Source organism: Saimiri boliviensis, chromosome 21 (assembly GCF_048565385.1).
Source record: "Saimiri boliviensis isolate mSaiBol1 chromosome 21, mSaiBol1.pri, whole genome shotgun sequence".
NCBI classification, from domain to species: Eukaryota; Metazoa; Chordata; class Mammalia; order Primates; family Cebidae; genus Saimiri; species Saimiri boliviensis.
This window is the reverse complement of record NC_133469.1, coordinates 28799194-28816909: the sequence shown is the minus strand read 5'-3', so window position 1 is coordinate 28816909 and position 17716 is coordinate 28799194. Positions and strand designations below refer to the sequence as shown.

The window sequence follows — 17716 nt, the reverse complement described above, 5'->3', positions numbered from 1 at the left end:
TCTCCATGTTGGTCAGCCTGGTCTCGAACTCCCGACCTCAGGTGATCCACCCACCTTGGTCTCCCAAAGTGCTGGGTCTACAGCCACACCACCCTGAACACACCCGATCTTGTCCGATCTCAGAAGCTAAGCAGGGTCAAGCATGGTTAGTACTTGGATGGGAGACTAATCTCCATTTTCTAAGAGCACTGTTTGGGAAGTGAGGAGTCATAATTCCCATTTCCCAATTCCCCATCTGGATTTACATTAAGTCTTAAAACATCTTTCAGTCTCAGTGTCCTCAACTGTGAAAGGAGGGACCCCACCATAATGTCTTTCTGACCCATCTTACAGGAGGGCTTTGAGAATACTTCAAAGTAAAAAGTGCCCTGAAAAATAAAATGTGGTAAGCAAAATGGTGGGTATTTATTTTTATTGTTATTAAAGCTATTTGAACTTGACTCCTTCCTAGCTTTGGTTTTTTAAAGAAATTATGCAAAAGTGGTGAAGAAAATGGTACACAAATGAGATTTTTTTATGGAGTCATAATCACACGTTTTTAAGCCTTCGAGGTTTTTACTGACTCATAAAAATAGTTTATTTTATGTTGCCCAGATGCATTTCCAATGTCACTAAGGGCTATAAATGTTGGAGTCACAGTTTGTTTATTTTGCCATGTGTCCAGCACAGCCGAGGCAAGAATGGGGGCTGTTGGTGGAGGCTAGGGGGCACCCCAAGAGTGGGAAGGGGCATCTACATAGTCTTCTGATCCCTGATGACTCTGTCGTATCTTAGGGGCTGTGTGTTGGGACACCTCTTTCCAAGAACAGAAGCCTTTGGGAAAGAGGGTTGCTCTAGAAGAAAGCCTCAAGATCTCAAAATCTCTGTAGTCTATTAATCTTTTAAAACCAGCAATTTTCTAACCATATTCTCCAGAATGTCTGCAAGAGTAATGTCTTTTCTCTCAAATTCTTATATAGTCAATGGTCAAATGGGTTTGCAAAATGTTGAATTAAATAAAAATTAAACTTAAAAAAAAAATCAGTGCAGGACTTATCAGTGCCTTTGTTAGCTAGAACATATTAGGATCTTTTCTCCTGTTCCCATGAGAGCTTGTGCTGCAGCCTCCCAGCAAACTTGCTAATTCTTTCCTCTACATTTTTGTGTTCATCCCCCAATTCTCCATGCTTGGAATACTCCCCCCTCTCTGTATTTTTTTGATCCATTATCCAATCTCCTTTCAAGGTTTAGGACAAAGGAGTGGTATTTTAGCCGTTTCCCCCTCAGCAAGGTACATGGGACAGACATAATTGAATTCTCTTTTCTTCTTGGCCCAGAGAGTAGTGTCTTAATCATTTGTGTGTGTGTGGTGACCTTTAACCCTGATGAACTCTACAAACTTCTCTCCCTACTGACACACTTGAAAGCTAGCTTTTTCCTAGTGAGTGTCAGCTCATGCAGATCCTTACAGGACCCCAGAGAAACTTCTAGTGACCAGTGCCAGTTGAGTACTCATTTGTCAGGATTTCAATCACTTGCAGAAAATACTCATTCAATGCATTCTTTTGTCTCTGCTAATTCTTGTTTAGCATCAGCTTAAGCTTGGCTTGGCTCAAGCACCCCTCAGAAGAGGCAGATCTGAGGTCCCAGATTTGGAAAGAGTCCTTCACCAAGGGTTCCCGTGCCTGGATTTTCAGTCTCCAGAAGAAAGCATAGGGAATCTGATTTTTAGAGTTCCGCAGCTTATTATTCTGGTGCTGCTGAAAAGCCATGTTTGGGAGCTCTTGTTTGATACCTTATACTTTAAAGCAGTGATTTATCAATATAGAGTTGTTCTGGATAAAGCCGACTGCTTGGAGAAAAGTGAACTCAAAGGTATGGTAAAATTATTCAGTTGTCTTTTTTTTTTTTTTTTTTTTAAGTCTTTCCAACCTAAAGACCTGAAAGTCTCGGTTTGACCCATCAAAGAAGCCAAAACACTAGAATTCTTAGATAAAAGTTTCTTGGACTCCCAAATTCTAAGGTGGGGGTATTCTGGAAGTATAGTAAACGCTGCCAGTGCCCTGTCCTCTCCCACACCTCAGCAGTCAACTACTCCCACATGTTCTTCTGGTTTCTGACCCCAACTCTCTGAGAATCAGTCATCTCAACCAACCCAAAGAGTGGCAGCTGATATTGGGGATAGTTAGTGCTCCTCGGAGCATCTCTCATGCAGTGGTGAATGGGAGCTGGTGCATAAATACCCCAGCTCCCTCACCCTTCTAACAGGACCACTCTGGGGTATGCTCAACACCATTGCCCAGAGGTCCCCAGTGGACAGAATCCCAGTTTTCCCAGCAGTCACCTGCTTATTAATGCAGCTGACATTCCCCATCTCACTTTCCAATTGGACCTCTCAGTGCTTTATAGGATCAGCTCCCCAGTGAGCGACTTCCTCTTACATCCTTATCACCACGTCTGATTCCAAGGAAACCCAATTCCAACTCATGACAGCACACCACCGCAGCTAAAGTCATAGTTTTCTAAACCTTTTGGGAATAAGATCCTAGAATAATCCAGAATATTCTAGAACAAGACCCCAGGATATTCTAGAATAAGACCCTAGAATATCCCAGAATAAGATCCCAGAGTATTTCAGAACATTCTAGAATCAGACCACAGAATTTCTAGAATAAGACCCCCAAATAGTCTAGAATAAGATCCCAGAATATTAAAATTTTATACTTATGGATTCTATGCATATTATTAAGAGTCTACAGACACACTCTTGCTTAGATATCGCCTGGTAACTTCTCCCTGGTCCTTTCATGTGTACATATCTAGTTTTTCCATCTCTATTTCCTGTCATGCCAGAAACTAATATTTTCTACTTTCCTTTTGTCCAATGGAGCCTAATATATGGCTGGGAACTGAGCAGATGAGCAGTACATACTCCTCGTTTGTTCAATTGCAAAAAGGCGTGTGCAAGAGAAAAAACAGGGTAGTGCAATGCGAGGAGCCCAGGCTCCGTTTTTGCCTCTTCCCCTATTCTGCTGTGTGACCTGGGGCAGGTCCTTCTGGATGCCCTGGTTTCCTCATCTGTAAAAGGAAGAGATTGAAGCTGATGGTGTCTAAGATCTTTGCCATTCACCTCAGCTCTTCCTTTCCTGAATTCCATGAGTCAAAGCTTCAGCCATTTCAAGACTCCAAGCCCCCAAGCCGCTTTCTAACATTCTGGGAGGGGACAAGGCTGGGTGTGGCCCTTCAGAGCTTTACCTGTCCTTGTCATGCAGCGACAGCCTCTCAAAGTGCAGGTGCAGTTTCTGGCCCTCTGGAGCTTCAATCGTCCAGACACAGAACTGGCTCCCATTGGTGTTTCCAGGGTAACTTGGGGAGAGGACGCGGCCGATGGTGGCATTGTGCACTGCCCCTCCACAAGGAGCTGGATCAAGAAAGGGGTGGTGGGCAATGAGGGAGAGAAGAGAGGGGGAGGGGGAGGGAGAGGAGGAGATGGGATGGGGAGGGAGAGAGGGGGAAGGGGAGAGAGACAGAGAGAGTGGAAGTGAGTGTCATTCAGGGGGAGAGGGGGAGGGGGAGGGGGAGGAGGGGTAGGGGGAAAGGGAGAGGGGGAGGGGGAGAGAGACAGAGAGAGTGGAAGTGAGTGTCATTCAGGGGGAGGGGGGAGGAAGAGAGGGAGAGGGAGGGGAGGGGAAGGGGAGAGGGGGAGGGGGAGAGAGACAGAGAGAGTGGAAGTGAGTGTCATTCTTCCCTGATCCCCACCCCTGCCCCTTGCCTAGGGTGAAACATCAGAGACCTGGAATGGGAGGAAACAGGGCAGGGAGAGAAAGGTTGGAAGGTACTTGTCCTCCTGGGAGAGAATCCTACTGTTTGACCGGGGATTTCACTCCACAATTGGAGCCATCAACCTGTGTATTTCATGGTAGGGAATGACTTCAATTTAATGACAGTTCTATGGTGCTGGCTGTGCCCTGACTTTTAATTACAAAAAGGCAATCAAGAAGGATATAAACAGGCAGTTCACAAAAGAAGAAATATATTTCTAGTACTTAGTAAGCACTAAAAAATTCAGCCTCACTAATAATAAATGAAATGCAAATCTAAACTGTATTCTCCTTTCATCCACCTGATCGACCAAGATAAAAAGTAGCCATAAAATCTGGAGATGGTAAGAGTGAGGGGAAATGTTCACTCTCATCATGACTGGTTAGAATGCAAACTGTTATGACCTTTCAGGAGGGCAATTTAGCGAAAAGCCTAGGAAAAAATGCTCAAACGCTTTGACCTGGCAAATAAGGTTCTGGATAATTGCAATAAGAAAAGATTTGGGAGCCGCAGTGGCTCAGGCCAGTTGTCCAGTGCTGAAGGAGGTGAGGCTATGAGTTTGAGGCCGGACTGGGCAACATGAGAACCTGGCATTCATTTAAAAAAAACTTAAAAAAAAAAAGATTTAGAGATTTGCACAGAGTTAGGAATGAGGATATTCATGGCTATCTTGTTTCTAAGAATGAAAAATAAAAAAAACAAGATGAATGTCCACTCACAGATATTTAGTGAAATACATCGTGTGCCACGTAACTGTGTTTCTATTTATGACAGAATGCATACCTGACAGTGGTCCCGTAATTTTATCTTATCTTTTCTATGTTTAGATAAACAAATACCATTGTGTGACGATTGCCTACAATATTCAGCACAGTAACATGCTGTTCAGGTTTGTGCCTGAGGAGCAATAGGGTATACCTTATAGTCTAGGTGTGTAGTAGGCTACACCAGCCAAGTTCGTGTACATACAGTTTATGATGTTCACACAATGATGATATCACCTAAAGATGCATTTCCTAGAACATATCCCCATTATTAAGTGATGCATAACTGTAAATACACTCCACCCATTTCAAAATTAAATACATGTTCTTAAAGAATACTTCAGCATATAGGAAGATGCTCACTATTTTTTAAGTGAAAAAAAAAAAAAGAAATTAAAAAATAGTGTGCCATGCCTAGTTTAATAAGCTATTTGCAAGGATCACTTGAGACCGTGAATATAAAAGTGATTTGCTCCTATCTCCTCCACTTCACTATTTCTTGAAAAATTCTTACCAGAATCATCTATTACTTTTATCATAAAAATCTAATGAAAAATATTAAAAAGTTATTTGTGCACTGGAAAGAACACTTTCCAGCTTGCAAACAAGGAGGTATTCTTATTCTTACTCTAATTCTTAGGAGATAGTTGGTTCTTAGGAAATTGTTTTCTCACGTACTATTGTGGAGAGCAGTTTTGAATTTTCTAAGCCTCAGGAGAGCTGGTGGGTAGCAGACACCTCTCACAGAGCATGGCAGTCAGTCCAAGAGGAGGATGTGTGAAGTATAGCCTAGAGCCATGGTTGGGTAAAGCCCTACACCACGGCCAGGGTGTCCAGTCCTGGGAGTCATTTCTACCTTTTAGGAGGATCAAAGGAGATTGGAAAATATTTCCTTCCCAAGCACAGGACCCTTGGTTACCCTTTCATTTTCAGAGAAATAGGACAGGAAGCAGAAGTGGGACAGGTTATTTGGAACCATCTCACAGATGGCTAAGGAGTTTGTAGGTTCCATGGAAACTGGGACTCCTTTTAGTTTGTTTGGTTTCATCGTTACTACCAGCAAGAGAGCTATCAGTACTACCAGTACAGAAGAGCTCCTGGTATGTAGAATGTGCTCAGTAAATATTTGTCGAATAAGTAACTACCATTAATTTTGCAAAACAGGAAAAAAGAAGTTGGAAGGTGTTGCGCCACTTTCTCAAGGATGTACACATATTAAGTGGAGCAGTTGAGACTCACGTTCAGACTCCCTCACTCGAGAATCTCTGTTGAAGCCACTACTCTACTCTCTGTCTTATTTATGGTGATAACCTGTTAATCCAGAAAGGTAATGGAATACAGTGCGTGCCTTACAAAATGTTTGTTGAATAAAAGAATGAGTGTTTTTTCCTTTTTGTATCTCTCATATCAACTCAAAGCTTGATAGATAGCAGGTACCCATGAAATGTTTGTTGAATGACACTATGACTGAATGGGGCCTGCAGTAGCAGAGAAGGGTGCATAGCTCTCCTCTCTGCTCCAGACTCTGCTGTGACCTGTAGCGAAGATATTGCCAAGAAGCTCCATACTTCTTTCAGGACCACAGACAGAAAACTAGGTTCATTTCTCTCTCCAGGCTGCCCTTCTGTCTTAGAGTGGAGAGACTGTCCTGTGAAATAAGCCATCCCTAGGCTCAAACCTTGCCAGTTATCAACTGTGGATCTAAGACAGGTCACGTGAGTTTGCCCACGGTAAAATGGTGATAAGTTCACCCTCCTTATAGGACAGTAGTGAGAAATCAATGAGAGCTTAGTGCCATCTTTGGCACAGAGTAGGTACTCAAAACATAGCCAGCTCTATTGCCCTGTGGCTCAGGAGCTGAGAGATGGAGGGCACTGTCCCCGGTGGGGGGCCCTGGCCATCTGTCCTCCCGAGCTGCTGATCATTTGCAGCTTCTCTGCTTCCCTTCTTTGCCTGATTAAGCCGACTGATGGCTCTGTTTGGCTTCAATTTGCCAGCCGTGGCTCCCCCATCCATCTTTCTTAGCACAAATTGAAGCTTAATTCTTCCCTGATTTCACACATAGATAAAAATTAATGTGAGAGAGGCATAGAGACCAACTGCCCAACGGTTTGGATATTTATCTTTGTTTTTTTTTTTTTAAAAAGAAAATATCCGAAGGGCCTTGGGGGAATAATACTGTAACAATTAAATCTCAGAATTCATCATCAGTCTCATTTGCTTTTTGAGTTCCACTTGACTGTGGGTAACTGGTGGGCAGGAATTATGTATTATTATTTCCAATATTCTCTTTATACACGGCTCATAGCTTGGCACAGAGTAGGTGCTCAGTTAATATGGGCAGCCTGTGCTCTCTCAACCATCATCAGGACTTTGGAGAATCCTAAAAGGGTTTTGCTCTCTTGATAGGTGAAGGTGGCCAAGGCTGAGCCCACTGGTGCGGGGACAGTGCGGTACAGACCCGAGCTTCTCCAACTGCCATGTCCACGTGATCACCCAAGAGGCATGTTCAAATGAAAATTTTCATGCATGTCGTTTTGCATGGAGCTCAGGATTGTGTATTGCTAATAATTTCGCTAGTCTGAGGGCCACACTGAGTAATGAAGATCTAAGAGGAAGAGCTCAGGAGAGAAGGGTTCTGGACTAAGTTCTGCCACCTCGAGTATGTTACTTCATCTCTCTCAGCCTCATTCTCTTTGCCTATGAAAGTGGTAATCTTATCTCCCTGAGTTCAAGTGAAATATTGGGTATTGTCCATACTGATTTCCATGAATCCAGTCTGACCACCTTCAATAATTTTTGCCACATTGAAGTCAGGACGATCATCCTTATGCTTAAATTTTTGCAGATATCCCTTGCCCAGTCCACCTGTCTTCTCACGACCTTGAATGATACAGTTGCTGACCACTGCCCCAGCCTCCTCTCCGGGTATTTTTCTCTGTGGTTTAGCCAGATTGATCTTATTTATTTACTTTCTCAAATTCATTGAGTTCCTTCCCACCTCTGAACTTTAGCATATGCTCGTGCATCTGCCTGGAATGTTTCTTCCCCCCAACTTTCCACCCTCAGTCTATTTCTTACTCAACTTCCAAATCTTGCAGTGTCATGAGGTAATCCTTCCCTGACCCTTCACTCATCACTGCCTGTCATCCTCCCCAGGTGAGGTCCTCTCTCACATCTTCCTCCTGCATCTGCTTCTCCACTGCAACGCCTCTCACGACGGTGATCGATGTCTTCTCTGTCCTCATTCTGCATCATCACCCTGTGCGTTTCTTTCCTGGTCCTTAACAGAACCTGCTACCAACATGTTTGCAACCTTGTGTACTCATTTGCACCCTACATCCTCAACTTGACTGGAAATTCTGTGAGAGCCGGAACTGGGTCAGGGGCCCTGCAATGCTATAGCAACAGGAAAAATGCCTACCCCACAGTGGGTGCTTCATGGGTGTTTATTGAATGAGTACATAGATAGGAAATGTTCTGGATGATAAACAACGCCCAACATGTGCTTACAATTCCTTCTGTCTGTGAAGTCTCAGAGTCTATCTGCTGGCTTAGGAGGCCTACTTCTGTTTATTTAGAGGGCATCAGACTGTGTCAGTGGGCTACCTGCAACAATTACTATGGGTGACTTTGAGTAAGCAGCTTCGCCTCCATGAGCCTCATCTGTAAAGTGGGGATAATGGCTCCCATTATATGGGATTGCTGTGAGGATTAATTGCAGTCCCTGGCATGGCGCGTAAGCCATATGGGCTGGGCTTGAGCAACAGTAGTAGTTACGCTCAAAGCACAAGAAATAAAGGGAAAAAAAAAAGATTTAATTTTGCCAAATGGGAAAGCTTTCTGCATCAAATAGCACTGTCGAGAAGTCAAACGACAGCCCATGAAATGGAAGAAAATATTTGCAAACCACTTAATCTGACAAGGGTCTAGTGATCAGAATATATAATGAATGCTTGCAACTCAACAACAAAAAGACCAACAACCCAATTAAAAAATGGGCAAAGGCCTCGACTAGACATTTCTCCAAGAAGATCTACAAATGGCCAACACACACATGAAGAGGTGCTTGACATCACTCGTTATCAGGGAAATGGAAATGAAAACCACAAGGTACCTTCATACCCACAAGGATGGATGTCATGGAAGCAACAACCTGGAGAAGAGCAAGAGCTGGCAAGGATGTGGGGAAACTGGTGCCCTCACATTGCTGGTGGGAAAGCAAAATGGTGCAGCTGCTGTGAAAAATAGTTTGATGGTTCCAAGAAAAGTCATACATACAATTACCATATGACCCAGCAATTCCACTCTGGAGTATATATCTAAGAGAAATGAAAGCCATACCCACACAAAAGACTTGCATACAAATGTCCGCAGCAGCACTGTTCCCAATAGCTGAAAAGTAGGAAGAACTCAAATGTCTACTAATGAATAAATAGATCAGCAAAATGTGGCACATCCATACAGTGGAATACTATTCAGCCATAAAAGGAAATGAAGTACTGATACGTGCCACAACATGCATGAACCTTGACACTGTGCTAAGTGCTCAGTGAAAGAAGTCAGACATAAAAGTCACATAGTATATGCCTCCATTTATATAAAATATCCACAATGGAAAAATCCATAGAGTCAGAACGCAGACTGATGGTTGCCAAGGAGCGTGGGGAGAATGGGTGGCGAATGACTCCTTTCAGGGATAGGGTTTCCATTTGGGGTGTTTATTTCAGAGCTAGGCAGTGGTGATGGTTGCACAATAGTGTGAACATACTAAAATGTCTCCAACGGCAAATTTCATGTTTGCGTGTATTTTGCTCCAATAAAAAAAAAATGGCAATAGTCATCTATATTTAGCAGTCTCTTCCCCTGGGTTCAAAGCCATTCCCTGAGGTCACCCATGACATCTTCCGGGTTGATCTTTCCCCTCTTAGTTGAACCACTGGGTTTGGTCCCGCTGAAGCTGGAGCGTACCTGAGCAGATGGGCTCCTGGCTGCTCCAGTGCGGCTTGGAGGCATTGATGCATGTCAGCATCTTAGCGCCCTGGAGCTCATAGCCCAGGTGGCAGTGGAAGTGGGCCACCCCACCGGAGTGCAGGTCCATCACCGTGACATCCCCAGAGTCAGGCCGGCGGGGAAAGTTGCAGCTCAGCATGAAGGCTGGGAAGAAATACAGAGGCAGGCTCAGTCATCACTCGGAGCGGGAGATCAGGAACCTGACCCACATCCTGAGAGCCAATTTGTGCTGGGGAGAGATGAGGCCCCTGGGGATTTCAGAGCTCCCAAGGATGGTATTTTTCCGACTCTTTTTGATCATATCGTGCTGAAGCTGCCAGGTTAGCACTTTCTTGGGGCTTAAAAATCGCCACCCTGCCTAACCAGAGACAGCAGGTTTGGGGTGAAAAATGAGTTCCCATACCTCCTTTGAGCCTGTTTTGACATGGACACAGAATAGCCTTCTCTCTGGGACTAGGAGGAGCAAGACCACCCAGAAAGTTTAGTTCCACCTGCATGTGCATACCGGGTGCTTATTAAAAATGCAGATGCAGCTGGGCGCGGTGGCTCATGCCTGTAATCCCAGCCCTTTAGGAGGCTGAGGTGGGCGGATCACCTGAAGTCAGGAGTTTGAGACCAGCCTGGCCAACATGGCAAAATCTTGTCTCTACTAAAAATACAAAAAAATCAGCCAGGTGTGGTGGCGTGTGCCTATAGTCCCAGCTACTCGGGAGGCTGAGGCAGAAGAATCACTTGAAACTGGGAGGTGTTTCAAGCAATTCTTCTGCCTCAGCCTCCCGAGTAGCTGGGACTATAGGCACACTTGCAGTGAGTCAAGATCTCGCCACTGCACTCCAGCCTGGGCGACAGAGTGAGATTCCATCCCCTCCCCACCCCCACCCCAGAAAAAATGCAGAGGCTTGAATCAGCTCTTTGGGAAAAGCCCAAGAATATGAAAGCTTAAGAACTACTGACCCAGGAGACAAGAGCGTGAGCTGTGGAGGGAAATCCAATGTGAGTTTACGTTCTTACTCTATCAATTAGAACTGATGTCACCTTGAGACAAGGACTTAGTGCCTACAACTTACAGGTGGTGGTGGGGATTCAATGAGATAATGCAGAGAAAAAGCCTCCTTCACAGTCAGTAGATGGGGGCAGTAAAAGGATGCGTGGGGCCATATTGAATCCCTCAGTTTACATAAGAGAATGTCAGGTTCATCCCAACTTCTTCACTCTAGACCATAGTCTGACCTCACTACTGATTAGGAGGAATACAATCAACTTCACAGTTCCAATTCTTTTCTTCTGTTGCTGCTTTTAAGTTCACAGCAATAGCAAGGGGTAGTATCCGTATAGAAAAGTCGTGATGAAGTGTATACTCCGCTACACAGCCATCCACCTGTTTTAGAAACAGGTGAGAGAAAAGTTGAAAATGAATTGTTGTTGTTGTTTTCAAATGTCTGGACAATCTGATCTAAAGTATGATGGCTCTCAGTATCTGGTGGCGTGGTTCACGAATGCACTTTCCACCCAGATGTTTCAGCAGTTGGCAAGAATCCAAGGGAAAGTCTCTGGGTAAGGCAAAGAAGACCTGAGATCGTGGAAGCTGCCCGGGAGGAAGTGGGATGGAGGGAGAGGGGAGGAAAAGAGGGACTAGGAAAGGAGAGAGAGAGAGAGAGAGAGAGAGAGAGAGAGAGAGAGAGAGAGAGAGAGAAGGGAGGGGAAATGGAGGGTGGAAAGGAAAAGAAAGAGAGGAAGAAATGAAGAATTCAAGCAAGCAAGAAAAGAGGGAGGAAGGAGAAGGAAGGAGAAAGAAAGTGAGAGAAGAGAGGAAGGAACAGACAAGAAGGAAAGAAGGAAAAACCGTAGAGGAAGAAGAAAAGAGAGACCCCTGTTAAGGCTCTTTATCAGGAATCTGTGGATGCACAGGGCATCCACGTATGGAATTCAGGGGCTGTGAACTTGAGTGAGGGGAGGTGGCTTGCTTGTTTTCATTGCCTCTACCTGAACTGTGCTGGTTCCTGGCAACAAACTGCAACATAGTAGCAGGAACTGTGACTTTGACATTAAGAGAAATCACAGCTATTCTTCATCTCATAAGGGACATCTTAACACATTTCTTACGCTCCTTAGTACTTTGAAGTGTCAGCAATGATAAGAACTACTAGGAGATATTGTTTAATGAATTAATAAAAAGCATATTGATTAAGGTATCCTAGATTATAACAGCATTTTGATAACTGCAATTCAGTAATACTGTCTTCTTTAAAACTGTATATATTTTATGCTTTTAGAAACATTATTCTGAGAAGGGGTTTGTAGGTTTTCCCAAACTGTCAGAGAGGTCCCCGGCACAAAAAGTTTAAAAATCCTTGTCTCCAGAGGGAAACTGAGGCACATGCCTACGTTTCATCAGCCTTGGCCCGACCCTACCCTGGTAGTGCAGCTGGAAGGTCCCAAGGCCGTCGTCCTGGAAGGTCCGGAAGTAGACGGAGATGGTGTTGGTGGGGCTTCGGATTACCTGCCCCTCCACTAGGAGTGTCTGGTTGGCCAGGACGGTGAGGGTGGGGCCGTCCACCCCGCGGATGGAGAGCAGTTCCCCCTCAGACAGGTTCACACTCTTCACCTGGGACAAGCAGAGACGGACAGAGAGGAACTGAGTTGTGTTTGAGACAGAGCCCTCTAAGGTTGCAAAAATGTCCATGAAAAGGGGCCCAGGCACTGCCAGCCCCTGGTCACTGGGACCCCTGGGCCCCATGCCCAACCCGCAGAAGCACTGGGAATATCAAGGTCCCTCTGATGTCCCCAAAAGCCAAGGGGATAGAGTGAAATCAAACTGCAAGGCAGAGGCTTTGCAAGGAACTTGCAATGTAAGGCCCGCATTGCTGTGTCCTGAAAGAGGGGCCTTGGACAGAGGCCTGGAAAACTAGCGGCTGGGACAAATTATCCTGGAGCTGGTGAATGGAGGTGCCAGTTGGATCAGCTTGTGCTTGGGGTCCAGTCTCCAGGGAGCCGGGAGAGGCATTCCACCCAGGGTAGGGATTTCTAGATGCTGTTCAATATTTCCAGTGCCTAGAATAGTACCTGGAGCACATATTAACTGCTCAGTGAATATTTTACAAAGGATGGAATGTATTCTTCCATTTTCTGCATAAATTGGTAAGTGAGGGGTGGGGGCCTCATTTCTAGGGCACTGTCTGGCCCACTCTCTTATGCTCCCAATGGTGCTACCACTGCAGGGCAACCAACCCCTACCTCAAAGATTCAGGCATTTGCTCTGCCATTTACACTCTGTGGGATTTGAGAAGAAAGAAGAGAGATACTTTAGTTGTGTGGAGGGATACTGAACAAACGGTGTGTGTATGCGTGCATGTGTGTGTAGGGGAGACTTTAGACAGGTCTCAATGCCCAATTTGAAGACTTACGCTTTTATAAATAGGGCTTGGACTTTAAGTTTCTCTGCCTCTCCTCTAAACAGGGCAAGCCTTACCCGCAAGCCCTTCTTCCTTCAGGCCATATATCTTATCCTCCTTTCTCTTTGATGAACTCCTACTCATCCACCAAAGCCCCACGAAAATTGCCCTCTTCTGTGAGATCTTCCCTGATTGCCAAGGAGTTTGCTTGTCCCTTTGCTGTGATTCTACAACATCCTCCATAAACACCGATTAGAGTCCCTAGTAAATGGCATCCTATGTATTTGTGTTTTAAGGCAGGCATTGCACCAGTTTTTTACATCAATATATTCTCCTGTGTCAACAGCTTTGTCTGGTGCATAGTAGGTGCTCAATGAATGAAATCTACTGTGCCTGGTAAAAGGCTCCACACGGTACTGGACACACAGTGAGTTCTCATGACGTGGAGGAAAGGGTTCATTAAGCACTAGAATCATCTAGACCACTATTTTTCTCCAGTTTGTTTTAATTCTATGAGCAATTATTAAGCTCCCACAATGTGCCACACACTGTGCAAAGCCCTGGTGAATGCAAAGACTACAGGTTCTACTACGAAGGGACTTATCTTTTGTTTCTCTTATACAAGTAAAAAAGAAAAACCTTCCTAAGGTAAGGTCATATACCTGATCCAGCTCAGAAACTTTTAATGGCTTTTTAGTTCCCATGAGAAAAAGAAACATATTCAGGGTGATTAACATGCTGAGGATAAGTGGTAGCATGCACTGCCTACCTTTGATTTCTGCTGGCTCTGACCAAATGACCTCTTTCTCTCTCTCTGCTGGTCAAATGCTCTCTGCATTGTCACATTTACTGCTCCCCCAAAATATATAAAGCACTAACATTATTCCTATTTATTGATGGGGAAACTGAGGCTCAGAGAGGTGAAGTTCCTTGCTCAAAGTCACACAGTTTTAACTGGAAGGGCTAGGACTTAAAACCCAGATGTCTGAGCATTATGCCACCCTGCTTTTTCTTTCTTATGATATGGGCCAAAGTTTAAGAATCAAATGTTCTCATCACCAGAAAATGAAGGAGAGAAAGAAAGAAGAAAGGAAGGAAGGAAGGAGGGAAAGAGAGAGAGAAAGAAAGAAAGAAAGAGAGAAAGAAAGAGGCCGGGCGCGGTGGCTCAAGCCTGTAATCCCAGCACTTTGGGAGGCCGAGGCGGGTGGCTCACAAGGTCAAGAGATCGAGACCATCCTGGTCAACATGGTGAAACCCCGTCTCTCCTAAAAATACAAAAAATTAGCTGGGCATGGTGGCGCGTGCCTGTAATCCCAGCTACTCAGGAGGCTGAGGCAGGAGAATTGCCTGAACCCGGGAGGCGGAGGTTGCGGTGAGCCGAGATCGCGCCATTGCAATCCAGCCTGGTAACAAGAGCGAAACTCCGTCTCAAAAAAAAAAAAAAAAAAAAAAAAAAAAAAAAGAAGAAGAAAGAAAGAAAGAAAGGAAAGAATCAAATGAGCCAGGTGGGGCTTCCATGTGTGCTGCTCATGTGCATGCGTGTGTGTGTGTGTGTGTGTGTGTGTGTGAGAGAGAGAGAGAGAGAGAGAGAGAGAGAGAGAGATGATCAAGGGATTTCATTCTGGGAAATGTCTCGTAATTTGTCAACATGTACCCTCTGTCCCTTCCAAGCTATGTTAGTGGGGCCTTGAGTTAAAAACTCCTACTCATTCGCCAAAACCCAGCTAAAGTTGCCCTGACTGAGCAAAGACAGAACTTAACTGGTTAGCATAAGAGTAAGCCTGACTCAGACCATCCTCTAGAAGAGGCAGCCTCTGCGAGGTACCCTCCTGGGGTTACCTGGAGCTCCACCCCGTAGCCGGTGTAGACTGTCACGTTGTATGTGCACTCCAGAAAGTTGTTGAGGGGCAGAGGCGGGTAGTCGCTGGAGTCAATGTACCCCTCAGGATTGGAGAAGCTCACACTGCAGAGAGCTGGAGGGAAGGACGTCAATGAGGACACCGAATACAACCCAGACAGAAGCTCAACCACGGGCTGTGGGGAGGAATGAGGGCTCTAGCGGAACCTGCGTTTTGTTCTTCCCATCTGTCCTCCTACTGTTAATTCTTCAGCTCCGGAATCAACATGATAATAAAAATAACAGTAATTGACATGGAATGATCACTTACTTTATCCTGCCGGCCAGTCAACAGGGGTGACCCCATCCGTTCTCACAGGGGCTGATAATTCATCCTCATTTTAGAGCTAAGTAACCACAAGCTCAGAGAGGGGCTGAGCTCAAACAGCAAGCAGGGTTTGGACCCAGAGCTCACATGCCTTAAAGGGTGGCCACGTTGCATTTTCACAAAATCCATGCATGCTTGACAAGTGGCGGTGGGGGGGGTCCCTCTCTCACATTTAAAGATGGTAGAGAAGATAGAAGAAGAAAGACTGGAACACAGAAGAGCATTCTAGAGTCTAGAGAACACATGTAATGCTAAAAGTAAATGTACTTTGAAACGCCTACTGGCTTCAAAGCAGGTTAAATGAAGAATTCCATTCTAAGATAAAAAGGTTTTGAATCTTGCTCATTAGCTGCGTGACCTTGGGCAGGTTGCTTGGGTTTCAGGATTTCAGTTGCCTCGTCTTTAAATTGGGGATGTTGGCTGAGTGTCCTGGCTCAGGCCTGTAATCCCAGTACTTTGGGAGGCTGAGGTGGGAGGATTGCTTGAGCCCTGGAGTCCCCCATCCTGGACAACAAGCAAGACCCCCTCTCTAAAACAAACAAAAATGGCTGGACATCATGGTGCCTGCTTGTAGTCCCAGCTACTCAAGAGGCTGAGGCAAGAGGATCACTTGAGCCCTGGAGTTTGAGGCTGCAGTGAGCTATGATCAAGACACGGCACTCCAGCCTGGACGACAAATCAAGACTCTGTTGCTAAAACAACCCTCTGAAACAACAACAAACGAATGAAGTGAGGCTATTAATTCTGAGCCACAGGGCCAAGCTCATGGTTCTCAACAGACGGTAACTGATGGTGGGGCCTGGGCTTCCGGGGACTCCTCTACCCCCAAGCCCTGCGCAAAGTGAGCGCCTCGTGGCCATTTCAGGAGGCTTCAGGAGTTGGGGGCTGCATACCTGGTGCCTGCTCGGTGGTGATGACGGTGGTGGTGATGATGGTGGAGGTAGTGGTCTCCTGGCTCTCCTCTGAGGCTGACCCAGTCAGCTCGTTCTCACCTTTGTCCATCAGGGTCATGGGGCTGGCGTCCTCTTGGGTGACCTGCTGGGCCATGTCAGGCCCAGGATCCCCGGGTTCTGACCTCTGGGGGAGTGTGTGGGCCACATAGGGCTGCGAAGTGAAGGGGGAGATTTGAAGGGGTGCAGGCGTTGTGGGGATCGCACTCTCCTTTCGGTCCAGCCAGAGGGGCACCTCTGATGCCTCCTCGGAGGCCACGATGGGGTCTGGGTCCCCTGGTGGGCCAGGCTTCTCCGTGGAGGAAGAGAGGAGACCCAGACCCTGGGATGCTGGCTGGGATCCCGCCCTCTGGACAGCGGCTGCGGAGGCGCCCTTGGGCCTCAGCTGCTTCCTGGCGGAGTTCACCTGCTTGAATGAAGGCAGTTTCTTCTTGGGGGGCAAGGTGTGCTTGGGGCGGGCGTCCTCTGGAAGCAGTGGTGACAGGGCTGGGGTGTCGGGATGTGCAGAGGGTGTGGTCCCGTCCATCTCCAGCTCGCTCAGCACTTCCTCTGACTGCGAGGAACTGGGAGGCGCCGTCACCACTCTCTCTTCGGGGTGCTCTTTGCCTGGACTGCCTCCCTCCAGGGCTCCTGAGGGCAGGAGGTAAGGACCCAAAGGGCCAGCGTCTCCCTCGGGAAGAGCGTCTTGGAAGAGGAAAAAAGACAGTTAGTTTGGGGAGATTTAGGACCTTCACCTGCTGTCAGACTGAGGGTGGCCCACCTAAGGGTGGTGCCTTTAAATCAGCTCCTCCTTTCTCCCTCCCTCCCTTTCTTTTTTCTCCTCCTCTCTCTCCCTCTTTCTCTTCTTTCTTTCTTTTCTCCCTTTTTCTCTCTCCTGCCTTCTTTCCCTTTCCTTCCTTCCCTCCCTCCTCTTTCTTTCTTTCTTTCTTTCTTTCTTTCTTTCTTTTCTTTCTCTTTCCCCTTCCATTTCTTCTTCTTTCCTTCTTCATTTCCCTCCTTCCCTCCCTTCCTCCCACCCTCCCCTCCTTCCTTCCTTCCTTCCTTCCTTCCTTCCTTCCTTTTCCTGGGCTTGATCATGCCAGAACTGAGCCAAGCATTAGCAGTATAGGAGCAAACAGCCCAGGGAGCTCACTGTCTGGCTGTACATGTCCTGGGAAGGGAGATGGGAAAGTAGACACAGTCATATTTGCTACGATGAATGCATGGAAAGAGAAAAGCTTTTGTGCTGAAAGGACAGAGAGGACGGGCCCCTAGCCCTGTCTGCAGGACAGGTCTGCCATGTACAGTCGGACAGATTGTTCCCTGTACAAAAACGTCCAGCTAAGAGGATGAGTGGGGATGGACCCCAGGCCACACTCTCTTTTCCCAGCTGTGTGCTCTGGCAGGGCTTATCGGGGGTAGACTCTTTATTTTTTTTTTAATTTAAGTTTTAATTTTAAGTTCTGGGGCTCATGTGCAGGGTGTGCCCGTTTGTTCCATAGGTAAATATGTGCCATGGTGGTTTGCTGCACCTATCAACCCATCACCTAGGTATTAAGCCCAGCATGTATTAGCCATTTTTCCTAATGCTC

General features: G+C 46.2%; 1 protein-coding gene across 5 annotated transcripts in view; it reads right to left on the bottom strand.

Annotated features, from left to right (window-relative positions):
• Positions 1 to 17716, bottom strand: part of SEZ6L (seizure related 6 homolog like) — a 219827-nt gene that overhangs the window by 74056 nt on the left and 128055 nt on the right. For all 5 annotated transcript variants that reach the window (XM_039462528.2, XM_039462529.2, XM_074391112.1 and 2 more), the window contains exons 2-6: positions 16089 to 16829; positions 14810 to 14943; positions 11991 to 12183; positions 9537 to 9722; positions 3235 to 3400 (exon numbers count right to left, since the gene is read on the bottom strand). In XM_039462528.2, the coding sequence (XP_039318462.1) occupies positions 3235 to 3400; positions 9537 to 9722; positions 11991 to 12183; positions 14810 to 14943; positions 16089 to 16829 (1420 nt within the window). The remainder of the gene's footprint in view (positions 1 to 3234; positions 3401 to 9536; positions 9723 to 11990; positions 12184 to 14809; positions 14944 to 16088; positions 16830 to 17716) is intronic.